The 26,621-nt window shown below is 61.4% G+C and overlaps 1 protein-coding gene across 2 annotated transcripts in view; it reads right to left on the bottom strand.

Moving 5' to 3' along the window:
* Nucleotides 1-26,621, bottom strand: part of KCNQ1 (potassium voltage-gated channel subfamily Q member 1) — a 317,819-nt gene that overhangs the window by 158,616 nt on the left and 132,582 nt on the right. For both annotated transcript variants that reach the window (XM_042905409.1, XM_042905410.1), the window contains exon 11: nt 21,952-22,069. In XM_042905409.1, the coding sequence (XP_042761343.1) occupies nt 21,952-22,069 (118 nt within the window). The remainder of the gene's footprint in view (nt 1-21,951; nt 22,070-26,621) is intronic.

Here is a 26,621-nt window from a genome sequence, read left to right on the forward strand (position 1 = left end):
TGGGCAGATCGAGTCAGGGCCCCCGGGGCGGGGGCCTGCCCGCACAAGCCCCAGACCCACTTGGGGCCTCTAGCGTCTGTGTGGGCCTGTGTCTCTACCCCGCCTGGGGTGACTGCCCCACCTTGCAGCTACAAGCTGTTACTCCCGTGGGTAGTCCCGCTGCGCAGTGGGGCCAGGGTCCCACGCTTAGGTGTGGCCTGCCTGGTGGGAGGCACGCTGGGCTTCTGGCGACCCTGAGGGCTTCCCCTTCAGGGTGCAGGTCTGGGTGAACAGAGGTCCGCTGACCCCTGTCCAGCCCCAGTGACGCAGTGGGGCCCCACGTGACGTGGCTGGGGCCCCGAAGTGGGAAACCCATGGTTATGCATGTCACAGGTCACGGTGTGTATGCCGTGGGGGTTTGAGAACCATCGAGAAGGAGACGGAAGCCATGTTCCTGTGGGCCGAACTCGCCAGCCCCACGCAGGGGCCGTTCTGCCTAGATGGGGGGGGGGGGGGGGCTGTGCGGGCAGCCCCTCCCTGTCTGACCGTCAGACCACCTGCACCAGTGGGGAGCACGGTCCCCCAATCTGTCACGCCCACGGGTTGTCCAAGAGGCGCACATTTTAAAGCCAGGAAGCAGGAGTACCTGAGGCAGGGCGGGAGGAGATCGGGGATGAATAGGGCAGGACTTTAAAAGCCGAAGGCATTTCACCTCTTCCTCCGTCCCCTGGAGCAGCCACGATGTCCTGGGTAGATCGGGAACACAAATCTACCCTTCCATAGAGAGAAGAGTCTACGCAAAGCCCTGATCTACGTCTTGGGAACTCTCTGGAGGAGGCAGCAAGGGCACGCGGGGAGGCAGCCCCCACTGCAAGGGAGAGACTGAGGCAGAGCCTGCCCCCCCACCCCCGGACGCGGGGCTCCTCCTGGGTCCCTCAGCTGAAGCAAGTCCTCGGTCTCGGTTGCCAGCTCCCGGCCAGGCCAGCGAGCCTCTCCTCCCCCCCGCCCTGCCCTACCCCCCCGCCCCCAAAAAGGGGAGCCTCAACCTCGGCGCCACAGACAAGGGAAAATCTTTCTCCTCTGCCAGAGAGTCCTTCAGGGACACCAAGAAAGCAAGTCTGGTGCTTTCTCTAACACCTAACAGTGGAAACGGAGGAAGAGAGGAGAGGTCAGCTAGAAAGTTCTGGAATGTAGTCTCTTTGCCAGAGGAGCATGTTTCCCAGTGAGAGAGGATGCTGTGGGAGTCTGTGAGGACCGAGCCCCCGGGGCCCCCCGGGAGCCCCGGGAGAGGCCACACGGAGAGAGACAGGGTAGGTCACTCCAGCCACATCAGCTCCCCTTTTGTTAGGTTCCTTAATCCAGTCGGAGGGTAGTGGGCACGGTGGATAAATGGACAGCTGCCTGTCTCCCGGCCGAGACCAGACAGCCCCCACGGCACCGCTCTCCACCGGCCCGGCGTGCCTGTTCTCAGGGGAAAGGCCTCTTGAGAGCCGGTGTGAAAGGGTTCCCAAGTTGCGGGACCAGCTAATGAGTTATTTGCTCTAAACAATGTCTTGATAAAGGGGACGGATGAAGTTAGCTGGTGTTGACTAAGGAGAGACAGGGTTGCCAGGGAAATGCTTCTAAGTGGAAGGAATCAAAAGGCTCTCGTCGGGTTTTGTCTGTCTCGGAAAAATGCCGTGGAGAGTGTACCTCTGGCCATCTTTTGTGCTTATGGTTTAGAAGAGAGAGGCAGCCGTGAGCGTGGGGCCAGGGAGAGGACGCTGACAAAGCTCTGTGTCCGGGCTGTGTCCCGGAGCCCAGGCCGTCTGGGCCGACCTGGCGCTCAACCTGGGAGCGGGCGCGGAGGCCCCGAGGCCCCGGCCAGGCTCCGGGCCCTTCCAAGCCGCCAGTACCCAGACGGGAACGTGACACAGGCTCCCGGGAGCAGAGACGAGGAGCAGATCGGACGGAGCGGTGTTTCAGGGCAGGATTCACGGATTCCGTCGGGGTATATACAGGGGGCTTTTAATTCTTGCTCTGCGTGATAAATCTCTGCTTCTCCGCAGCAGTTAGAAATGTTTACTCAGAGGGGCGCCTGGGTGGCTCAGTCGGTTGAGCAACCGACTTCGGCTCAGGTCCCCATCTCACAGTGCGTGGGTTCGAGCCCCGCGTCGGGCTCTGTGCGGACAGCCTGGAGCCTGCCTCGGATTCGGTGTCTCCCTCTCTCTCTGCCCCTCCCCCACTCGTGCTCTGTCTGTCTCTGTCTCAGAAATAAATATTAAAAGAAAGAAAAGAAATGTTTACTCAGAACGAAGCCCTGTGTTTTAACGAGTCCTGTTTTAATAGGAAAACCAACCTTGATGGGATCATAACGCGATTCCTCCTTTTTCTCGGCCGCCCAGAGCCCCCAGGACCAGGCTTTGTAGGTGGCGGTGACAGGCACAGCGGCCTCACGGGAAACCCGGCCTCCACGTGGCTTATCTGGCAAACTAAACGCCCCTGCCCATCCCCAGGCCTGCGGGGGAGCGCCGGGACCCCCCCCACCCTGTCCCTCCGTCCCTGTCCCTCCTCCGCTCTCTCACCCTCGGTAGGAGCCTTCAGGCAGGTGTTGGCCTCCTTCCTGACACCGGCCGTCCCCACACCTCCCTGGCTGGTGAGCGTTAGCCTGGGAACAGGAAGATGTAACGGCTCCTGGTTCCCAGGAGGGGACTCCATTAAGAGGCGGGGGCAGACTTCCTGCCTGGGGAGGACAGGACTCGGGCCACCAGGCACGGCCGGCATCGGAGCGCAGCCCGTGGCAGGGAGACCCCTGGCCTCAGCACAGGCGGCTCTCTGAGCACCTCCCCGGGCGCCCCTGCCTGCTGTCCGGGAGCACCTGCCTTCCCCGAGCCTCTGTCTCTTGATCTGTAAAAACCCAAGTAGCCTCTCCGTACGAGGCCCCGGAGGGTCGTCGCACTTCGTGCATTTGATTTCTCCCCACGGGTAGAATGGCGACAGAGGGGAGTGGGCCTCGGGGAAGAGATCCTTTGTGATTAGGGACCTCGGGCAGACCCTGGGCTCCCAGCTGCCATGGCCTTGTAGGATGAGCCATGAGCCCTGGAGGAAAAGGGGGGCTGAGGGGGGCTCCGAAAAGAGTTCTGAGGCCTCATGGCTGCTCTGAGACCCGCTGCAGGCGACGTGGGCTCCAGCAGGCCCCCCTCCCCTCCCCCGGGATGACGGACGGACCACAGCCGGGGTCCTGTACCTGACGGCCTGGGCACAAATCCCCCTCGCTTATTCATTTACCGATTTATTCATCAAACATTCACAGAGGGGCCGTGATGGGCTCCACGCGGATTAAGCACTAAAGATAACGACGCTGAACAGAAAGGCTGGTTTCTGCCTCCACCGGCCCCTCGCAGTTGCAGGGGACAGCCAGGAAACCCTTGAGCGCAAATACACACGCGGTTACACATTAAGAATGGGGGGCAGGGTGTGGGGTTCTCGGAGGCCCGGTCTGAGGTGGGGACATCTGAGCTAGGACCCATAGGGTGAGTCTTTCCCAGCCTGGGGAAGGGGAGCGGCGGCAGGGGCGAGGGGGGGGGAGAGGGCTCAGCATGCTTAAAAGGATACCGAGGGAATGTCCGAGGAGGCACGGTGACTTCATTAGACCTATCACTCCAGGGTCACTACGAGCGTTGTGACCCTGGGCCCTAGACTTAACCTTTCAAGCCTCAGGTTGATTATGTATAAAGCAAGGGTGATAATGTTCTTACGTCAAGAGCTGCTCTGATGTGGCAGATTAGTGAAATCGTGTTTATAAAGCGCTTAGGGCAGTGCCTGGCTAAGGGGAAGTACGCGTCCTCTGACTCTCTGAAGATTATTCTTGAGCCCAGAGTGTGTGCAGGGCTGGGGAGTTTTCTCTTCACCTAAACGGCACTGGCGGGCCTCTGAGAGGACAGGGCTGCCCCCGGCTGGTCCCCTGGGGCCTGCACAGGGCCTGGCGCACACACTCGCTCGCATCTCCCTCGTGGGAGAACGCACACACGGGGAGAGGCAGCACCCTCTCCTCCATCTGCCTTCAGGGTACCGCAGAATCTTCTAGATGCCTGCAGCTCTGAGGGCCCGGACCCTGCACATATCCAACCTGGGGGCGCCCGCGGGAGTTCCAGACCCGAGCTGCCCCTTTCCCGTCTTAGCTCAGGGTGTGTGTTGGGGGGCGGGGGTACAGTTAGAAACCTCCAGAGAAGCGGAAGGCAAGTCCCCTCCAGGCTTCATGGGCTGGCCCAGCCTGGACCAGGTGGGGGCCTTTGGGAAGCCCCGTTTCCTATCAAGGGAGCCTGACGCCATGAAGGTCGGCCGACTGCACCCCTCCGCCAGAACTCTCGTGGGGACCGGTGCAGTCACCCCGGCTCCAAGAGCCATCCTTTCTATGTGGGTGAGCAGGGAGCTTCAAGACGATGACTAGGGGTCCCATAGCAGGGGGGACAGGGGCAGACGTTGCTGAGCGGGCTGGTGGGGAGACAGGAGGTACCAGGAGAGAGTGAGGCCCTCTCTGGGGGGAGCACTCAAGTCAGGAATGCCCCCCTCCCCGCCCCCACAGGACGGCCCCAGGGCTCCCCGGCCCCCCCCCCCCCCCCCCGCAGTTAGCCCTGCTGCCTTCACAGCCTGCTAGGAGGGCGGGTTTTGTGTGGAGCACCCTTCTGAAAGAACAATAATGCAGACGATAAAGCGGGCGGGAGCTGATGGAGAGTTTAGGTCTCAGCGATGGTCTCGGGCGCGTACCTCCCTCCAGACCCCTCGTGCCGCACTGTTCATCACGTACAGATTTGGTATGCCAGTCATACCTCAACCAAGGGACTAAAAATAAGGAGATTGAGAGCAAAACAAAAACATTTTTCACTGGATCTTTTTTTTTGAGCATCTGTTTTAAAATAATCACATTCTTGACGAAATCATCCGGAGCCTCGCTAACGGAGCCCCGCTAATGGAGCCCGGACTCCACCGGTGTCGGGATCTGGCGAGGCCGGCGTTACACGGGAACGCGCCCCTGTTTCATCCATGGTGATGCAAACCAGCCTAAAGAAAATACTAGTGACTGGGGTCCACCGGCTCTAAAAGTCCAAGCCTGGGTGGGGCCAGGCCGAGGACGCACGGAGACGGGGCAGCCCCGGTGGGTCTCCAGGGAGTGGTGTCGGGTGAAGCGTCGATTTCACAAGGCCCCAAGTCGTCCGTCCCACTCACAGAGCATTCTCATGAGGACAGACTCGAAGGACAGAATGGAGGGGCGGTTGCCGGCGGCTGAGGACATGGTGGGGTGGAGGGAGTGCGTATGGCCCTGAGGGGTGACAGAAGGGACCCTGTGGGGGACAGGAGCTCTTCCGGATCAGTGTCTGCGTCCTGCCCGCGATCTTACCCTACAGTTTTCAAGATGTCACTGAGGGGGAAACTGGGCGAAGGACACACACAAGCGATTATTTCCTACAACTGCATGCGAAGCCGCGATTCTCTCAGAATGAAGGTTGATTAAAAAAATCGCAATGCCCACACTAAAAAAAATCAACGGGCCTAAAAGTACCCACTGATGAATTTTTAAATGCACAAACCCTGCCCAAAGCGCCAAGAAATGCTGAGGGACGTTACGGCTCCTTTGAACACACAGATAAACCTCTTCTCTATTTGTGGCTAGAAAGGCTGTTTCTGTGAAGAGAATTCTCGGTTAATCTAAATAGATCCCAGCTTCAGCAGAAAACGCCAGCGGACTACAGAGGGTCACGAAACACACACACGCTCCTTTCCTGATCACACAGGCTGGTCCCGAAGTCTCTGCGGACACAGGGCACACGTCTGTGTGTCTTGAAAACTTCTGAGCTCTGGCGGCAGCCGGCCCTGTGATCTAGAAGGCAGTGGATTTTGGAGTGCCTGTGGTCGTAAACAGGCTCGTGAGTGTGCACTGCCTTTTTTCCTGAGGCCGATTTGACTCATCCAACCCCCCCCCCCCCCCGCCCCCACCCCGTGGCCTGGCCAGGCACCCACCGCGGCGAAGGCGCGCACGGCCTGGCCCGCACCGTCGCCTTCCCGCGTGTCAGTGACGGTGTCGAGGCTTCACGCAGGAGTCCGTTCAACCCTCCCGACGGCCCTCTGGAAGGCACGCCTTCCTATTATCCCCATTTTACAGATGGGCAGACCGAGACCCCGGCTCCACTCCTCCCTCGAGGTCCACCCAGTAGCGGGTGGTGCGGTCGGGGTTGGAACTTGGGCCGTGGGCTCCAAAACCTGCCCGTAACCACGCACGACTCTTTGCTCCCAAGTCGGGAACGCAGAACACCAAGCAAAACGGGGCAGGGGGCCGGGGCCCCGGGGCAGCACTCGTCTGGGCCGGTTTTATGAGGACAGAGGTAACCAGGGCAAGACACGGAGACAGTCCCTGCTCTCTGGGGTGGGACGTGGGGCCGTTTTGACTCCGGCCAGAAAGCGTATGGGGTCAGGGCCTTCCTTCTGGTGATGGCATTGTTAGAGGGGGTGGCGGTTGCACGGCCTAGATTTCGTGTCTGTTGCCGTTTTCTCCTGAGTTCACTTTTCCTAAGGTGCCCTTTAGCGTGCACGGGAAACAGGCCCTGGGTCAGCCCCACACCCCGCGAGCGGCTGGGTCCCGCGTGCGAGCGCTCCTGGTCCCTGACATGCCCCGCTGCCGAGGTGAGGGCTCGGTCCCCAACCCTCCAGCGTGTCCCGTCCCACCAATCCCGTGTCTGCCTCTGAAGGGCGTTTTGATCGGCGGCCGTGCCGTGGACTCCCTGGTTGACCGCACCGTGTGAAACGCGGCTTCCTCGCGCTGGCCCTCAAGTAACGGAGGTGAGGGGGCCCCGCCACGCCGCTGGGGACGTCGTAAAGCTCCCGAGTGAGACCATCGCGTCCGGCCTATCACCAGGCCCGTCGGCCACCCAGAAGCCGGTCTAGCAGTGGACACGGATTATGGGAAGAGTCTGAGGCACAACAAAGGCGACAGCCGACGTCGGCGGAGAGAAGACGGGCGCCCTCCGACCGATCGTGTGGGGACAGCTAGTTAGATGTACGGGGGACACCTCGGATGCGATGATTTCTTACCCCAACATCCAGATGAAGCCCCATTAAATGTGAAAAGGCGGGATAAAGATGGCGGAACCGTGACAGCGATTTCAGAATGAAGAAGTCGTCAGAATTCACAGCGAGGACCCCAAGTCACAGAAGACCGCCAAAGTCGATGTTCAGAATTTAAAAGTAGGATAGAAGTTAGAAGACTGAGGAAGAACTGGGATGAGACATTTTCAACGACATGACTTCCTATAAGTCAGTAAGGAGAGGTATTAAAAAACAATGAGAGGGGCTCAGTCGGTGAAGCGGCCGACTTCGGCTCGGGTCACCATCTCGCGGTCCGTGAGTTCGAGCCCCGCGTCAGGCTCTGTGCTGACAGCTCGGAGCCCGGAGCCTGCTTCCGATTCTGTGTCTCCCTCTCTCTGACCCTCTCCCGTTCATGCTGTGTCTCTGTCTCAAAAATAAATAAACGTTAAAAAAAAATAAAAAAATAAAAAAACAATGAGAGTTCGGGGAGACAGCACACAAAAAGAAAAGGAAATGCTCTTAAATACTTGAAGAGCTGAAGTCCTCATTTATAGTAAAAGGAACAGATGCCAGGACACTGCGCTCACCCATCAGCTGAAGGAAGAGAAAATCGGGGACCACTTGCTGGGGAGGGCGCGGGCAGATGGGCGCACTCGGCCTCGTTCACTGCGTGGGCAGGTGCGGCCCTCGTGGCAGCGTGGGTCAAAACGTGTGGATGGGAGGAAATGGACCTTTTGAAAGGAATCCGCTTAAGAGGGAGACATTACGTGAAAAAGGGGTGTGACGGGATGTGACTTTACCTTGAAAGATAACAACAGTAGCTATGGGAACAGTGGGCAGTGGGCTCCATCACTTTGCCGGGGGCCACGCTCCATCTTTCGTCATTTCATTTGCTCTCCTTTGAAATGCTTATCTAGGCATCAGCCTTGATTTTCTCCTCCGTGCTGACTGTGTTTAACTCCGCTTAATCTGTGAGAGAGCGTCTTCAATTTCACTTCCCTTAACTTCGCGAAATCTCCTATCTTGGCAAGACTTCTAGTTCTCCCCCGTAGTTGATTTACTTCGTATTGTCCCCCTTTGATAAGGGACAGCCTAGAAAGAGCCTCCGTCAGCAGAGAGAGAGCGCGAGCAGGGGTGAGCGCGGTGGGGACCCACGGTAGTGTTCAGTGCGGAGGGATGGACCGATTTCGCCCCGGGCAGCTCCTTAGTTTGTGCGAGTGGCTGATGGCTGCCTTTAGCTGCCCCGCGCATCCATCCGAGGAGGACGTGTTGTGTACAACGCTCTGCAAATGTTAATAGAAAGGAGGTGCGTAGATGTCCTGATCTAGATCCTTCTCCAGAACGCCCAGGCATCTTCCCTGGAACACTGCGCACCAGGGCCTCACCGCGCGCTCACCGAGAAATGCGTGGGCTCCCTCGGTGACAGCTGGGAGGTGCCCGTACAGCAGGACGCCTGCTGCTCTCTTCAGATGCCCCGCGCTTGCTTCCCGCCCAGACCGCCCTGCCTGCGGGTCACCGCGTGGGCCACCGCCGGCCCCGTCCCGCCAGCTGCACTTAAGTCCTGCGGCCCTCGGTCCCTGCGTCCGCTGACGGAAAGCTCGCCAACTCGCCCCGAGCAGGGCCCTCCCAGCCCGCCACGTCTGGGTCCCCGTGTTTATGGAAGCAGTGCCATCAAGCCCAGAGCTACCCCAAGCACGGTCCCATCTGGGGACCGCCGGGACACGGGCCAGGAGCCCGCAAGCATCGCGGAAGCAGCACTTGAACCCTGCTGCGCGGAGCGGTCCCGGTTCGTGCGTGGGTGCGTCCCCGTGCGCACGGGTCCTCGGCAACGGTGCTTCTCCGAGGCAGTGCCCCCTATAATTACAATCGGTGCCCTGCGGGTGGCTCAGAGGTGTGGCACGCCTACACATTCAGTCTGGCAAAAAACCGCAGGCAATATGTGTAACACGTGACTACTTACGGAGAAAGGCGGTGTACGTTGGGAGAATACACGCGCGGACGTATCCGCTCATACGCAACTCCCGGGAAAATACGATCGGAAACCGGTCACGGTGCTCACCTTCAGGAAGGAGACTTTGGGGGTGGGGACAGCCTGAGTTTTCCCCTGTGTTCCCTGTGGCGCTCTGAATTTGGTCTGCCGTGTGCGTGTAAGGCCCGCTTTATCCTTGTTATTATTTTGCAGCACTACAGTGGGTCAAGTGTCCTTCCAGGCTGTTCCGGGGGCAGCCCTGGCGGGGGGTGCTGGCGGCTGGTGTGGGGGCAGCCCTGGGCGGGGGTGGGGGGCAGCCCTTGGGGGGGGTGCTGGCGGCTGGTGTGGGGGCAGCCCTGGGCGGGCGTGGGGGGCAGCCCTGGGTGGGGGGTGGGGGTGGGGGGAGCTCGGCCGCACGGTGCCACGGGCTCTGGTTCGTGTCACCCGGAGGGGCAGGGCCCACTCCGGCACAAAGGGGGTTTTGACAGCGCAAGGCAGAAGCGGAGTGAGAGCAGACCCCGGGCAGGCTCCCAGCGAGCCCACCCCCCCTGCCCCGGTGGGAAGGGTGCCCTCCACCCATCTGCCGAGCCGCAAGCTCTCCTCGGAAACGAAACGTCACGTCTGTCCGGTCGTCGCGGAACCTGGAGGCGCGTGACTCTGTAAAGGGAGGACCGTACACGCCCGTGGTCTGTTCTGACCGCCGTGTCTCATTAAATAGTTTAGTTGTGTAACTCCCTCCCCTCCCACTTCAGGTAATCCTTGATTCTGATTAACAAGACGATGTATTTTTCAACGCATCTGCCTCCTGTCTGTGTCCGCGGAAATACCTCCTAACGCGTGCTCACAGTCTAAGCTTGAAAAACTACTAGAACCCGGACCCTGTTTCACGACCGGGCGTTGTGTGTGGCCAAAAACTCGGGGCTGGGGAGGAGCAAGTTATCTGCACTTGTGACACAGCACCGTCTGGACGCTGGGCATCCGGTGGCGGGGGGGGGCACAGTGTTGGCCGAGCAGGGGGCCCCCGGTCTGTCCCCACTGGGGCACTGCCCCCTGCCCCAACCACCGGGGGAAGGGAGCAGAGGGGACATAGAGGCTGACGAGCCCCTCGGGGCGTATCCACACTTAGCCTGTTGGGGGGGGGGGGCTCTGCCCAGGCGTGGGGAGGCTGGGACACAGCGCTGGCAAAGCTGGGCGGGAAGAGGGCAGCCGAGCACCCAGCAGTGTAAGGCCGCCGACAGCAGCAGCCTGTCAGCCCCAGAAGCGAGGCCTGGAAAACTGCTCTGGAGGAAACACAAAGGACTCTCAGACCCTGCAGCCAAGGTGCCCAGCGAGCGTTTTTTTTTTTTTTTTTTTAACAGCTATTAGGGTGACAAGCCTTTCCAAAGGCCAGCAGTTGGCGAGGGTTTCCAGGAAGCTGGTCTGGCACCAGCCTGGGATTGGAGCAGCTTTAACGAGTTAACTTCAGAAGGAAGGACTCATCAGGGAAGGGTTAAGGTTCAACAAACTTTTTGAATTATTTTGCAAAAAGTCCTGGCTTTCAAATTCAAAGGCTGTTTAGCCGGGACTGTTTTAAGCCTGAGATTATTCCAAAGGCAACGCGGCCGCACGTTTCTGATTCATTCCTCCAGGGTTTGTCTTAAGTCCTCGGGACAGGCTTTGCGAGTGCCATCCGGTGCCGGGAAGCACACGGGGGTCGCCTCCCCCGTCTCATCAGACACCCCTCCACCCCCGCGCCTCTCCCCTGCCAGCGCCCGTGGCCGTGTGTGCACACGCACGCACACGCACACACCTTCCCCAGGCAGGAAGCCACTCTTTGCCAAGAGCGAATGGAATTCAGATTTCCAGAGGGTGTCCTTGGCCTCCAGCTCCGTAGCCACACGCCGAAGAAAGGTCCTAGTGTGTGTGGCGGGGGCTGCGAGAGAGGGCCCCTCCATCTTTGCTCACGTCTATCTGGGCCCCAAGAAAAACCCACAACTGGCTGTGCTCTCCTCAGCCACACCCGGCCTCGGTCACATTCCTTCCCTTCCTGAGCCCACACTGGGTGGCCCCACAACCCAACTTGTACACCTCCCTCCCCACCAGCGGGGAGACCTAGGCCAGGCCCTCATGGGGCAGCCAGCAAGTACAGGCGAGGGGGCCGCACCCCAAGCCCCGAAGCAGCCGGAAACCACGGAGGGGCCCTCAGTGCTGGGCATCCCACCCGTGGCCGCCTCTCGGCTGTGGGGGGAGAAGATGGGGCTTCCTTCCCTGACCGGCACACCCTGGGGCTGAGCTCCCTGCGGGAAGTCCCTCCTCTTATCCCACCTGTGCCCCCCCTGCTGCAGCACTGGGGTGCCGGCTGCAGATGATCTCCCCCGCCCCCCCCCCCACACACACACCCACATACCAGTGAGAAGCACTCCCCCCTCCCCCCATCCAGGCCGGGCCTTCAGGCCCTGGGATCTGGCATCCTCAGGAGTTAAACATTTACAGACGGAGACCCACACCAGCCCAGTCAATGAGACAAGCCCATGATCAGCCACACACGGTGGACAGGCTGGTCACGCTTCGCTTCTCTCTGACCCAAGTCATGGGGACCTTGCCACCTGTGCGGCCAGGTAGCGACAGGTGGACGGTGCGGTCCTTCTGTAGGTCACGGGGGCCGACGAGGGCTGTGAGCAGCGGGAAGGAGCCTTTGCGGTGTTCCGGTGCGCGGTGCCCAGGGAGGCCTGGCGCCCAGGCAGTGGCGGCTCTGAGTCCAGGCCAAGCTGCGCTCCGCTCGGACAGGCCCTTTGTTTGCGCCGGAGACTGTTTCCAAAAGCGGCAGACTCCCGGGGGCTCGCATTTCTGCCTGGGGAGAGGCTGCAGCTTTGCAGCCCGGGCTTCTGGCCCCGCTCAGGGCTTCGCTGGTGCTCCTGAGACGGGCGTGGGGGCACCTCTGCCCCGGTCTTGCCACTGGGGCCTCTGGCTGGGCACCGCGAGGCCACCTTCACTGTTCCTTCTGGCCAGCTCAGACCTCACGGGTCAGCACTGGCCTCTGCTCCCCAGCCTGGCCTGCGGTGGACCCGCCTGGGGGACACTGTTCCCCATCCCTTGGGGGAGGGCCTGCGGGTGGGAGAATCAGCAGGGTAAGGAGCAGGCACGGGGCACAGAGGGGCACGGGATCCAGAGGCTGGAGCCCAGGGCCCGGCCCCGGCTCTGTCGACAGCTGGCATATTCTTTGGACAGGGACCCCTCAGGGACCGGTCCCTGGGACTCTGGGGCTCCCGGGACCGGGAGCTCCCCGGGACTCCCATTTGGAGTCCCTGGGACTCCCATTTCCCAGTTTGTCCATCTCCTGACACGTACAGAGATATTTTCCCACCCCCGAGGCCCGGCCACTCTTCAGTGGTCTGAAGAAGTCCACTCCCCAGGGCAGGAGACGGCTGAGTGGTGGCGAGGCCCATAAGCACAGAGCTGCCGTGGACCGTGGGGTCACCGGGGAGGACGTCTCCAGGGAAGTCCCTCTGAGTCTCCCGGGCGGTTCGCCCCCGGCCCCTACACACACAGCCGGCACTCCATCCTACCGGGAGCCCGTTTTCCTCATCCTGACGCCACCCCATCTCATGAGCCTGCCCCCTGCTCCTGCTGCGGACCCTCCGGGTGGGAGCCCGCACGCTTGGCTGGGGGGGCGGGTCGCAGGGCAGTTCAAAAAGAATAGCAGAAAAAAGAAAAAAAGCATTCAAGTGTTTCAAAGTGGAAAAGATTCTGTTCAATGTGACAAATCCAGAAACTCTGAAACACAAGCCTACCCCCAGAAGGCAAGGACGGGCAGGGGAAGAAAGGCGCCCTTGGGCCACCGAGTGGGAGGCACTGGGCCCCAGAGCCGCCCGGGGCTGGGCCGGGAGACAAGCCTAGGGCACATTCAAAGGCTTGAAGCCAGAGGTACAGAGCCTGGCTGACTGACGAATCAAGAGGGGGCCACTCTGCCGGGAGCTGCCCACCTCCTCTCGGGGGGGCCTGGCTCTCGGGGGACAGCAGGCGCAGGTAACCGTGGGGAAGGACCGCCCCTGAGCGTGTGTGTGTGTGCGCGTGTAGCTGTGTGCTCTCTGCAAGGCCTTACCTCCCACCCATCTTCCAGCAGCCTCCCCCCACCGGGAAGTCACCCCACTCCCTGCCTCAGTTTCCCCAGCAGGGCACTGTTGAGGCAGGTATCCTGCTTCGGCTGCCGGCCAGTCTGATATCTCGCCCACGATTCAGTTCCCAAGTCTTAGAAGGCAAATCCGGGAGAGTCAAAGTTGCCTTTGAAAATCCCTTGAATTGCCCCTAAAAAGAAAAAAACCCAGCGCTCGGGGCTCTGTGCACACCCCCACTCCGCCGCCCTTGTGCCCACGGAGGTGGGGGGCCCTGAGTGCAGACATCCAGGACCCTCCCAGCGCTGTCTTTAAAGGGAGCCTCCAGAGCTGCGGCCCATGTGAAGAGATTACTTATCGAGATCAAAGCCAAAGCGGGGTCAGGGCTAAGGGTGTGGGGATGACGTGGACGCCAGACTCCGAGGCTGGACCCGGACTCCTGTCTCCTTCTGCCACCACTTGCTCTCCCCCTTTCCTCCATGAGGACTTCCTTCCCAGCTGGAGCCCCAGGCCTCCCGCGGGCCTTCCAGACCTCACAGATTTACAGCCAGACCTCCGCCCTGTGGTCCGCCCCTGCCCGGGATGCCTGCCTTGTCCCAAAAGGGCCGGCACATCTCGAGAATGGATGCCTCTGGGGGGCTCTGGGCCCGCAGCAGGAGCCGTGACCCTGGGCCTGTCACTCTGTGTCCCGGGAAGGCAGCTCGGCCTTGCCCAAGCCATCCGGGAGCCCCCCGGGTAGCCTGTGGGTCTGCGAGGCCCCTTGCCCTCCTTGCCTGGTGGTGCCCGGGCCGTGGCGTGGGGAGACGCTGACCGTGCAGGATTCTCCCCGGAGGAGGCGGCCGCAGAGACCGCCGGCCGGCACGCAGACTGGCCTCCGCGCGCCGTTCCCTCCCGCCGGCGAAGAGAGGGGCACGGGCCGACGCCACGCCCCCTGTCGCCTCTCTCCCCCTGCCGGCCCTCAGGCTACCGGCCCGGGTTCCACCTCACAGACCTGGGCTCCCATAGAGACGGCGTGTCTGCACGAGCCCCGGCTCTGCCCCTGCCTCCCGGGGACGCTGGCAGGGCCGGGCGCTGGGAACGGGCGCACCGACCCACAAGGACACAAGCTGTGCGTCTGGGCTAAGGGCAGCCTCCCCTCCCGACCCTGACAGAAGAGCTGGACACACAGAGCAGGGCTCCGTCAAGCACCTGGACACCAGCAAGCCTGGGCACACGGCCGCCGCCTTCCGGCCGTCGCCCTGCTGGGCACCACTGGGCACCAGTGAGCTGCCCAGAGAATGAGGGCTAGACCTCCATCCCCGCCTCGCACAGGGCCCAGGGAGGGCGGGACACACGGCCCACGCCGCCCCTCGCTCTGCCGCAAGCCTGTGCCGTCCTCGGCGGGTGGGCCCGGCCGTGACGGGCGTGAGCGGCCCAAGCATGTTGGGGCACGTGCGGCCGCTCCGGGGCACGGTCCTCCGGCCCCCCTCGCCCCACCCCTGAGCAGCAGGACGGCGGGCCCAGGCCTCTCCCTGCACCTCCACGGGAGCCAGGGGCCCCAACGGTCCCGGACCCCCTTTCCCAGCTACTAGAGGTTGTGAACTTGCCTCCAGCCCATCTCGAGGCCCGGGGCTCAATGGCCTCCGGGTACATCTTGTTAAGGACAGTCCCTGATATCCCCATGGATACGTGGCGGTTTCAGAAGCTCTCGGGTGAAGGAAGGGATGTCCCCATGGGCTCTTCCGTCCCAGGGGGACGTTTTACACTGGCTGACATTTATCAGGCATGTTCCTGAATTAGGTGCAAGGCCAGACTCCCGACCACGTGTCCTCAAGGGCTCATACCAGCGCCGTGAGAACCCACCTCCGGTGTCTACGAGAGGGCACCAGGGCCCAGGGAGGCCAGCAGACTGCCCCGGTGTCCTGCAGGCAGGACATGATCCACGCTGGCCAGGGCTCCCGCGAATGCAGCGTCTCTGGGCTTGGTGGACATACAAACGTCAGCTGACGAGGAATAAATCTCAGACACCGCTCACCATCGCTGCACGGAAAACTACAGGCCACGAAAAGAGAAGTCCTAAGTAAACGGACGCATCGGGGCCACAGTCGCAAAGACTCGATCCTGCAACGATGGTCACCCCCCCCACAGTCTAGAGAAGCCCCCCCCCCCCCCACCTACAGGAGGTTTTCTGGGGCAACCGGCTGTGCGTGGAGGGGTGGACCAAACGGACACAGGCCAGCGGCGAAGCGGGGGACCTGGCCGGAGCCTTCCCCACCGGCTGTCAAGACCCGGGACCAGAGCACGGGGACCGTGAGGCATGGCCCTGGCGAACTACAGTCTGACCAGCGGGACCACATGGGGTTCCGAAGCCGAGGTCCGCGCAGACAGCGAGCCAGAGGGTGACCGGGTGGGCCTGGCGGGGCAGCGGGGGAAGGATGGGCTTTCCGTGAAGGGTGCTGAGCCCGCCTGCGCAGCCCGGTGGGGGAGAATGTACCTCGACCTCGGCCTCACATTGGACGCAGAAATCGATTCCAGATGCCCGGCTGATCGACACGGGGAAGGTGAGCTAATAAAGCTTCAGAAAAAACCAGAGTATCTTTATGACCTTGGAGCAGTCAAAGTGTCTCTAATAGGACACAAACGGCACTATCCAGAGAGGAAACGTTTCATTAACTGAATCACATTAGGAGTTCACTTAAAGTTCTGTTCGTCAGAAGACACCCTCAGGAGAAGGGAAGACGGCGGAAGAGGGGGAGGCGGTCCTTACGTGCCGAGTACGTACGTGGGCGTGGGTGGGCGCGGGCACGCGCGTTTCTGACGCCCGTCCTAGCCAGGCGACGTACAGGCAGAAAGAACGAAGTGCTGTAAACGGATGAGAAAAGGCCACCCGACACGAAGCGGGCCGGAGACACGAGCACGTTCCTGGAGGACAGCACGCGCGGAGTAAAAGACGACAGAACAGGCTCGCCTGCACCAGCCCCCAGATCGCAGAGCGGTGCTGCGAGCCCTGCCCCCTGCCCCCGCTTCCCCAGCGTGGCTGAAAGGGGCCGTGAAAGAGGCCCGGTGCCGGTGACAATGCGGAACGGGCCCGCCGCCCCGCCGCCGCGGTGGGGGGCGGCAGGTAGGCGGTGGTGTCGAACCCGAGCCTAGCGGCCCCACGCCTGGGCGTATTCTCACCAGACGGGCAGCCTGCTCTCGCCCCAGGAAGCCCGTACTGGGACGCTCTTAGCACCGACGGTAACAGCCCGTGGCCGCGGGCAACGGGACGGACGAACCCCGCGGAGGGCCGGCCGGCAGGCACCGCTCTCCGCGGCCGCGCGGCCCGGCTCCGGGAAGGCAGCCGGTGGGTGTGCGCACTGTGCGAGTCTGTCTGCGGAAGGTTCGGGAACGGGCGCGGCCGAGCGGTGCCGCTGGCAGCCGGGACGGTGGTCACCCTCCGAAGGCATGGCGGGGACTGGGGACACGGGGGCTTCCTGGGAACCTGCCTGCTAGTCACATGGGGCCCAGGGTGAACGGAGCCGAGTCCCGTGGAGACCTGCGTGCTCGTCTCCTTCAACTAGAAAGTGGAAAACACTCTCTATGCAAGGACAGTCCTTTCTGAGCCGGCCCGGCCCCCCGACCCCTTCCGCCCCCCACGCAGGCCTCCCGACCCGGCTGCCTTAGGGCTCAGTCTCCCCTCGCAGGTTTAAGCAGAGCACAGAGAGGAGCCGTGGGGTACCCGCGGCCACCGCAGATGTCTCCATAGCAACACCAGCGTGACCTCTGGAGTCACTGCAGTCCTCCAGCCGCCTCTAGCAAGTGGATGCCCTCCTGTCCCTGACCTCCTCCGGCACTGCCTGCCTGGCCGGGGCCGGCCTCGGCAAAGCCCTGCCCTGCCCTTGGAGAGCGCCGAGCCCCGCCATGGGAGTGGCCCGGGGCCAGGAGTTCACTGTCACGGTCCCCAAAGGACGTAAGAAGCCTTCTGCTTTCCTCTGGGCCTTCCACCTAGAAGAGGGCCCACTCCCCGGAGCAGGGGCCTCAGGGGCCGGCCTGCAGCTGGGCCGGTGCAGGCTGGGAGCCAGATCGAGGGCATCTGATTCCTAGTCCCGTCCCTTTCCCACTGAGCCACTCCGCCTCGCTTTTAATTTAATTAGGAGAACATTTAATCCCCCCGTGCATTTCAGGGACGGGTCTGAGCTGGCCGGGGCTGGGAGGCTCTGACTCAGGCAGCTCCACACGGCACTCCCGGACGGGCTCCCACGGGGTTTCCTTGGCACCTCGTGTGGACGGAGGTGGTCTGGAGCTCCGAGAAGACAGGACACCGGTCCGGAAAGAGACCGGTCTCTAATGTGCCTGGAAGGCCCCCTCCCTCTTCCCCCTGTTCTCTGGCCCCGAAGCAGCCTCGTCGTCCTTCCCCACCAAGGTTTGCAGAACAAGGAGGTGGCCACTCACACAGTGCCTGGGCCTCCACCAGGGTCCGCGGGAGCGAGCCGCAGCTGGCCCTGGGGTCCCTGAAATGCCCCTGGCAACCCTGGTCCCATCCAAAGAGCTAGCCCCGCCGTCCCTGGAGCTGAGTACAGGGCCGAGCCTTGTGACACTTGCCCCGTTTCCAGAAGGCGTGGGGCTGGCCCTGGCCTCCCTGGCAAACGCAGAATTCAGGTGACCTTAGTAGTGACGTGGGTGAAAGCTGGGCCGCGGGGGCCTTGCTGGAAAAGAGAGATCGAGCGTCTCGGCATGAGACCGCAGGGCCCAGGAGAAAGCCGGAGACACGGAAATTCTAATTAAGGCACACGGGGCTGGTTTTGCTCAAGGACCTACAGGCTGTCCTGTCACAGGACGGCCCACAAGCACACAGTTGCTCGTGGCCACCTGGTAGGGGCCCCGCAGTGCCCCAGCCTCAGCTCTGCCTTCCCTGGAAGGCCCTCCCCGTGCCCATCTGTGCCCAGGGTGTCCCGCTATATTGTCCCCGGCGGAGCAGGATGGGCTGGGGGCGACTGGTAGACAGGAGCTGAGCCTCGCCTGTCCAGGATGCTGTGACGGAAGACACGGAGGGGGCCGGGGGTCACCACTTCCGGAGGAACCCGTCGGGGTGGGGGTGGCCACAGGCGGCAGCAGTCCCGGTGGGCCTGGCCTCTCACACAACCTGCCTTGGGTGTCCGCGTGCAGCCAGCGGGACAGACGCGGACTCCTGGCCATGCTTGGCTGGCTTGGCCGCAGGGGTGGAGGGGGCTTCGTGGAAATGGCTGCCGTGTCCCAAGGCCCCTGGGAGAGGGGCACCCGGGCCACACCCGTACGCGGTCCCGGTCGGGGCCTCATGCTGAGGCCAGTCGGGCCTAGCTGCCCACTCAGGTGTACTAACAGGCATGCCGAGGCACCCACACCCCTCACCACCTCATCTCAGGTGAGGCCGGCCTGGCCCCGGTGCGGGTCCTGCCTGGGGGGGGGGGGGGGGTGGGAGCCACGTCTTGGAGCCCCTCCCAGCCTGGGGCTTCAGGACTCCCAGGGAGAGACAGCCTGAGAGGAGACAGAGCCCCCAGAAGGGTCCCAGGCCCCGTACTCGGGGCTCAGGGAGCTGGTGCGGAGGCCTCGACAGCCAGAGGGCTTGGCTGCCTGGGCCTCCCTGGGGTGAGGCTGGCCGAGCAGATGTTGGGAAGACGGTGGGAATCTGATGGCTGCAGATGGGGAGGCACAAGTGTGCACACAGAGGTGCCCCCCCCCCCCTTTGCTGTCCTGCCAGTGGCCGTCAGTGGCCACAAGGCAGCAGATGGGGCAGGAGCCCAGGCACTCCTCCCGGCTCCTGTTGGGGGCAGGGCTCCTCTCCTCTCTCAGAGTTGGGGAGGGGGCTTTCCCGACCCCCCCATTGTCCTCGACGCCCCATCTCTACCTTACGCCGGCCCCTCGGAAACCCTGTGGCAAGGCTCTGGGCGGGGGACGCAGGTGCGCACGGGGCTCCCTTCCGCTGGCCCTGTGGCCCGGCTCCCTAGAGCTGGGGGCGGGGCTGGGCTGCATGGGGTCTCCGGGGCTTGCGTGGGGGGCTGGGGTGGCCGAGACCACTCTGTCTCCCTAACACGGTACGCCCCGGCGACTCTCTAGATTGCACCAGGGCTGCTCAGGGCCCCCGGCTCCCCGCCCCTCATCCCGGCCAGAGGCCCCGGAAAGAGGAGCTTCGCCCAGCCCCAGGGACCTTCCCGTAATCAAGGCTGCAGTGACCTCACCTCCCTGGGGCCCAACGGGTGGGGAGAGCTTGAGATGGAAACAAAATGTGTCTTTATTTATGCTTTTAATTTGAATCCTGGATCCGACCCAACGTGGTAATACATTGAACATCAGTAAAACGCTGGAGAAGGACGAATCTGTTTGTCAGCAACTGCTCCCCACCCTCTCTGCCCCCTGCGAGACCCCCGCGCACACCCCTGCCCCTCTCACACACACCAAGGCAGGTGCCCGCGGGGCCGGGCTGCCTGCAGCAGCCTTGACGTGTCCCCAAGCAGCCGGAGCTGTTTAGTTGGGGGCATCCGTCAGGAGGAGTGCCGGGCAGGAGGTGAAGGCACGGAGGGCAGTCGTGGCGCCCCCAGAGCCACCTCTGCCAGCCATGGGGGGGGAGGCCTCTGCCCAGCCTGCAGCCTCGGGGGCGTCTAGATTCTGAGGCCCCCCCACCTCTCCCTGGGCCCGCATCACACGTCCTTCACCGGGGCTCCCCAGGGCACAGCACCCTGTACTAAGGACACGTTCACGCAGATGCCCTGCGGTCTCCACCTGGACCCTGACCTGATGGGACAGCGATGCCTTGAGGTGGCCCCTCTACTGACACCTCGGCTCCCTGCTCCCAGCACCCACCACAGACCAAGTGTGGTGACAGGTCTGCTGGGAGAAGCCCTTACAGGTTCTAGCATGGGGACCCGGCTGGGCAAGGACTGGGGTGTAGGCCCGGACAGCACCGGGGGTGACAGGAGACACCCCCCCTCCCCCACCCCACCCCCCAGCCAACCCGCCACACTGGGAGTGCTGGCCCGAGAAGGCCCACGGCGGGCGTTCGGGACGGTGAAGCACCCAATCCGCAGCAAGCATCCGGGCCGCTCTGGTCTGACGGCCGCAGTTTTAGAAGAGAAGTGGCCCAGTGCCCCTGATGACACTGCCTCTGCTGGCTTGGATCGCCTCCCGGGGCTCCCCGGGAAGCTGGGTGCATGCTGACGGCCCTCACCCCGGAGGGGTGACTGTTGAGGGCAGCTGCGGGCTTGGCTGTGGGCCCCTGGATCCCCAGTCCTTTATCACCCTCACCCTGGGCCTCCCTGTGGGGATCTCGCAGGGCCAGGGAGCTGGTGAGGCAGCCCTGTCCTTCCAGGGTGGGACTCCTTGTGTGTGTCGAGGGGCTGGGCCACGGCGGGGAGAATGAACGGGCTGACGGGAGAGAGCGGCGAGAAGGGGCAGCGGGAACCGTGACGCCCGCGTGGAATCCGCCTGCCCGAGGGTCATGGCTGTCCCTGCCCCGAGTGGCCACTGGCACCGGAGTCGCACACAACACCAGCCACGGAACGCCGGCTTTTACCACCCCGCGGTCTCTCTTGTGCCCTGGACTCTGAAAACGCCTCGGCCCGGGTGCCTAAGTCCGCACTCTGCCTTCGGGCCCCGGCCTGGACCCGCACGGCCTGGCTTCCCTGGCTGTTCACACCTCTGCCCTGGCGCGTTCGCCCAGCAAGCCTGTCCGGTCACCTCCAGGGTGGATGGGGGCCCAGAAGCCCCCTCCGCTGCCGGGTCCGTGGGGACAAGTCGCCCCCGCTTCCCAGGGCCCCAGCGGGCTCACGCGAGTCCGGTAAACAGGTCCTGCGCACACTGGCCTCCCCCACCGCCACCGGGTGAGGCCTGACCCCCCGTGAGCCTGGGGGGAGGCGGTGCTGCGCAGGGAAAGACGGCGGGCAGGTCCTGCCTTCCTCTTTTGCTGGCCACCCGACTCCCGCCAGTCCCGCGTGGGCGGCCAGGAGGCCCTGCCATTTGGGTCCCGGCTGTCTCAGTCCCCAGTCCCCTGCTGGGGAAGAGGCGGCAGGCCTAGGGCCTCGCTCTGACAGAGGCGCACACGGCCCCCGGCAACCCTGAGACCCTGGGAGAACGGACACGCCCTCCAGAGAAACGACCGTGGAGAGGAAACCGTGTCAGCAAGTGACTCTGGGAAGGGCTGAGGGGAGCGCGCACGTCCCAACACAGAAGGACTTCTCCGGGGAGTCCCCGACGGGGCGGCGGCCAGACAGCGCCCGAGTGCCCCACTGACCCCACCACGTGCTGTCACCACTGGGTGCCCCTGCCGGGAGCACTGAGTCATACATCGCAAGGGAATCACACCATGGCCGGGCCCTGGGGATTGGCCTGGCCGTGCCGGGATGGCGGGGGAGGACGGGCGTGCGTCCCAGGCCAGCTGTGCCTCGGGGGAAGGCCAAGTGGAAGGCGTGGAAAATCAGCCATTTCCTCCACCTGAAGGAGCCCCTGAGGACAGCAGCGGCATCTGCCCCTTGGCCCTGGCCAGGGTTCTACGGGGAAACGCTGCTGAAAAACAAAGTCGTCTCTCTTTTGGGGGGCGGGGGAGGGGGCGAGGGGAGAGAAAAACAATCTTCTCAGACGCTCAGAGCACAAAAACAAGTGGAAAATGATCAGTTTGGTTTTCCATAAGTCCAAACAAGAGGATCGTGTTCCCAGACTTGGCGGGAGGCGCCCCCGCTCTCCTCCCCGCTCGGTGCCTGGGCGCTGGAGCCGGCCCCTGGCCGCCGGTGGCCCCCAGGTTGCCGAGGGCGGGCGGCAAGCGGCGGGCTCCGGGAGAGCAGGCCTGGGCCCCGGCGCGGCACCCAGGCGGCCCTCCTGAGCCCCGCGCCCCTCCAGCCCGTTCTCCGCGGGCGAGCGGCCACTCACTGTGACACGTGCGTGATGGGGACCAGCGGCGTCTCCCCCTCCAGATCCAGGTCCTCGGCCACGCTGTTGGTTCTCAAAAAGTGGGTCGTGCTCACTTCCAGCAGCATGGGGCTCTTCACTGTGGGCAAAGGTGTGGGGCAGCACGTTAAGCCTCCACGCAAGGCTCGCCGGGGAGGGGTCCGGGGCTGGCCAGAGCCGGGCTCGCGTGTCCGCCCCCCGCCCCCCACCCCGCCGCGGGGCAGACTTGCACGCCCCGAGCCCTCCCACAGACCGACAGGACATGCGCCTGCAGGGATGCGCGAGGGACGGGGACGGTACACGGGGCCTCCGCACAGGGATCCGGTGTGGGGGTTGAGGCGCCCCCCCCCGCCCCGTGCCCGAGGCCTGGGGACCAGTGGAGGGCCCCCGACACCCGGGCAGGGCGAGGGCTCAGCCCGGGCGTCTAGGTCTGTCTCCGGGTTCACCCTGAACGGTCAGGCACAACGATAAAACACGGCCGACAGGCACAGGTCCGGCGAGGGACCCGGACCCCCGCCACCATGCCGTGCCCGTCACGCAGACGGAGGGCCTCGTGTCAGCGGAGACCCAGGGCAGTCGCGCTCCTGCCCGCAAGGAGTGGCAAGCCTGGGAGAGAGGGGCAGCCGGTGAGCTCCCGGGCCCTCGCTCGGTTCACAGCGTCACACCTGCTACCCATACCCGCCACGAAGGGTCAGCGTAACGTTCAGGCTCCCGGGCCCAACCCCTACAGTCTGGTGCTGGTGCTCAGCGCTGCTGAGAATACGTTATCCGTCCCCTGATTCTCAGTGTGGGTTTTTTTCCTGACCTTCAGTTGACGTTTTTATTGTAAAAGAAATTAAGTACTCATTGTAGAAAGTGGCACAGTTCAAAGATCCACAAAGGCTGTCCTCCAAGGTCAACCACCGACGGGATTCCTAGCTCATCTCTCTCTGCTCAGCGGCCGCTGACACCAGGTAAGACCTCTTTTTTTTTTTTTTTTAAACCCACATGGGACAGTGCTGTCCCTGTCACTCTGAGACACGCTCCTCTCATTTTTCTGCAGGTATACAGATGTGGGGCTGCGTTTTGGTAGCTGGATAATAGTCTGTGGTTCACGCCTGCCACGGTTAACTCAACCATTCGGCGTTTGATAGCTCCTTAGGCTCTGTTAGCTTTAAGCCATTACTTTGAGTCAATGCTGAGCCACCCGTTTGTATGAAAACCTGACACCGGGGCTGGGTGAGAGGGTGCTCCCTAGGTAATTTTAATAGATGTTGCTGGATTGCTTTCCCAAGAAACTAGCAATTCAGACTCCACCAGCAAGCGGTGTGTGAATATGACAGCTCCCCCACATCCAGGCGCGAACCAGCCGTTGGCACCCTTCCCCGGGGCGTGCCACGCGTGGATGAAGACCGGATCTGGTTTTCCTTTTGTGCTGAATGCCTTTTGTGGCTTGGAGGCCATTTGCATTTCCTTTTGCAGAATTGCCTGTTCATATCTTTTGCCCATTTTTGCTTGTCAATCTGTAGGAAGTGTTTATAGATTAAAGATGTTAACTTTTTGTTACATCAGGCATGGATATCTCCCCCCATCAATCTTTGGTCTTTCAGCCCTTAGGATGGGTGTTTTTCTCATAGAGAGTGTTTTATGTGTTTAAGGTGATAACACCTATCTTTTGTTTTGTGAAAAAGGAAGATCTTCCCACTTCAGAGTAATACGGCTGCCTCCTAAATTATTTGTAATATAAACGTATGAATGTTGTGTGTGTGTAAGTTTTAACACATTTGGCATTTCTGCCCAACGTTATGGGCGATCGTCAACAATCTGAAAATGTAAAGGTATTGGATACACTCCTAAGAGACTAAAGCATAAACTAAAATTTCTTGAGAAAAATCACAAAAGAAAATCTCCGGACCTTGGGTTTGGCGCTGAGTTTTGAAGCAGAAGACTACAAGCTCAGTCTGTGAGGGGCAGAAATGGAAATGTTGGACTTGATCAAAATCCCAGGCATTTGCTGTGCAAAAGACGCCGCTAAGGGACGCAGAGATAAGCCACGGACTTGAAGAAAGCGTTTCCACATCAGCTGTTTGGGCGAGGACTTGTATCTAGAATATACAAAGGACTCGTGCAAGCAGATAGCAGGAAAGCCCCCGACCCGATTTATGAAGTGAGTTACAAGCAAGTACCTAAAAAGATGCCCGGCTCAGTCGACACCGGCAGCTGTTAGGGAAATGCAAGTTAAAACCACAGCGAGATGCCACGGCACCCTCACCAGAATGGCTGAAATCAAAACACAGAAACCGAAGCCTGACGTCGCCACGCAAGCAGGAGGACACGGAGCGCCTGGAACTCTCCGGCCGCTGGCGGAAGTGCAGAACGATGCAGCCACCTTGGAAAAGACTTGGGCGGTCTCTTACAGAGTTGACCGTGCACTTGCCATGTGACCCAGGAGTCCTTCTCCCAGGGATTTACCCAAGCGAGTCGGAAATCCACGTCCACAAACACCTGTACGTAAGCGTGCGCAGCAATTTCGCTCACAGTCGCCAAGACCCGGAAACAGCCGAGATGTCCTTCAGTCGGTGAAGGGACGTACCGCCACGTCCGTACGGTGCAACAGCACCCAGGACCCGAAGGAAATGAACTAAGAGGTCCTGCGGCAACGTGGGGGACTCTCGGATGCATTTTGCTCAGCAGTGAGAGAAGCCAGATGTAAAAGGCCGCACATTATATGATTCCATTTATATGACATTCTGGAAAAGGCAAAACTACAAGGACATAAACCAGATCAATGGTTGCTAGTGTTTGGGAGGGGGGAGTATCTGACTTCCAAAGGCACGCTCAAGGAAACTCCTAGAGCTGTCGAACTCCTTCGTAGGGTGCTATGGTGGTGGACACACGAATCCAGGCATCTGTCAAAACCCACAGGGCTGCAGATCTCCAGGAATGAATTTTACTGTATACAAAGTAAAGAAAAAAAAAAAAAAGCCCCAGCCAGCCTGTTGGAGGGTCCTAGGAATGAAAGCAGACTGTGAAAAAAGTGAGTTCCGTGTTAGGAACGTATGACAGTACCTACCACACGGCACGGAGAGGAAGGGAAGGAGGAGGCGGCCTACGAAGCCTTGGGAAACAGTCTCTTGACTGCCATAACCATTAGCGCTCCGGCCGGTACTTAACGCTTCTGGGGGGGGGGGGGGGACCGCACATACACAGGTTAAACAAATAAATAAATAAAGTAACACACCGAGTGTGTATGTGGAGTGGGTGGGCGGGGCAGGAAGGAGTCCTGTGGCCAGAAATGTTGGTGTGAACTCCTGCTTCGCTAAATATACCACACGTGTGTACTCGGGCTGCGTGCATACATCCGCTGGCTCTGCCCACTGGGGAGTCCAGGAGCAGTGACGGCCCAGGAGCAGCGGTCACGCCCTGCACCAGACCTGGTGCCTAAAAGTCACTCGCTTCCCGGTAAAAGGAACCAGGGCTCTCTGGCCAAAGGAGGATTCTGGGGCAAGGCACATACACGAGGAGCCTCAAGCGCTGTTCAGCGCCAGAAAGGAAGGGGACACGCAAAACACAAATGGAAGGGACGGGAGACATGTCAGACGGACGCGGGAGCTAACCCAAAAGGACTGTCAATCCAATGGCCAAAGCTAGAACGTTTTGAGTGGCACAAATAAATAATAGCATTGAATTCCGGCCCAAAAAAGAAGTAGGCCTGAGTCCGTACGGATACAAATCAACAAACAAACGACCTCGAGAGAGGGACAAATCTTCCTCCACGGATGGACGGTCAGATTGGCAGGTGAAACTTCAAGGAGAAACTTCAGAGTGTCTCGCCTCAGATATTTCCTTGCCGCTGTGGTGGCTGTGACAGCTGTTCCCTCCACTCTCTTGTCCTGGGGGAGGCGGGGCACGAGCCCCCTCCCCTAGAGTACAGCCGACTCGGGACTCGCTCCAACCACCAGGCTATGGAAACGGGAAACCGGTGCCCGGGGAGCGGAGGGACCGGTCTGACACCATCTCAACCGCACGGGTCATGGTTAGCAACACCAGCGACAGACCATGCTGATGTCGTGGACCCTGATACGACGCGGTGGGCAAAGCTGACTTCCGTGGCATTCTCCCCCCAAACCTGTACCCCCAGTCTCCCGAGATGCCAGACAAACCCGGACGTATCCCTCAAGCGGCAAGGTCGACGAAAACCAAGGGAGGACCGAGGAGGCGTTTTTGCAGATCGGAAGAGACCTGCTGGATAGGAGCGCACTCGGTAACCGTACTCGGTGGGTCTTGGGACGGAAAAAGGACATTAGTAGTTGAACTGGGAAAATCCACACGAGTGAGCCGGACTGTGCCTCATAATAGTGTTGTTGCAACTTCTTCGTTTTAATAACGGTGCAATGATTACAGAAGGCGGGGGCATTAGAGGAGGCTGGTAAAAGTGGGGATGGGGACTGCTAGTTTTGCCTTTCATGTAAATAAAAAAAAGCATTCTGAAGGCTGAAGCAAAAAAATAAAAAACCCTGAAGTCAAAAGATAAGCAAATCCTGTATACGATAGTACGGAAAATTCTTCGGTATTAACGAAGGACGTACAAGCACTCTAGGGGGGAAATTACCAAACCTTAGTGAGAGGCATTCAGGAAGATAGAACTAAATTCGGAAGTACGCTTTTGCTCC

Source organism: Panthera leo, chromosome D1 (assembly GCF_018350215.1).
Source record: "Panthera leo isolate Ple1 chromosome D1, P.leo_Ple1_pat1.1, whole genome shotgun sequence".
NCBI lineage: Eukaryota > Metazoa > Chordata > Mammalia > Carnivora > Felidae > Panthera > Panthera leo.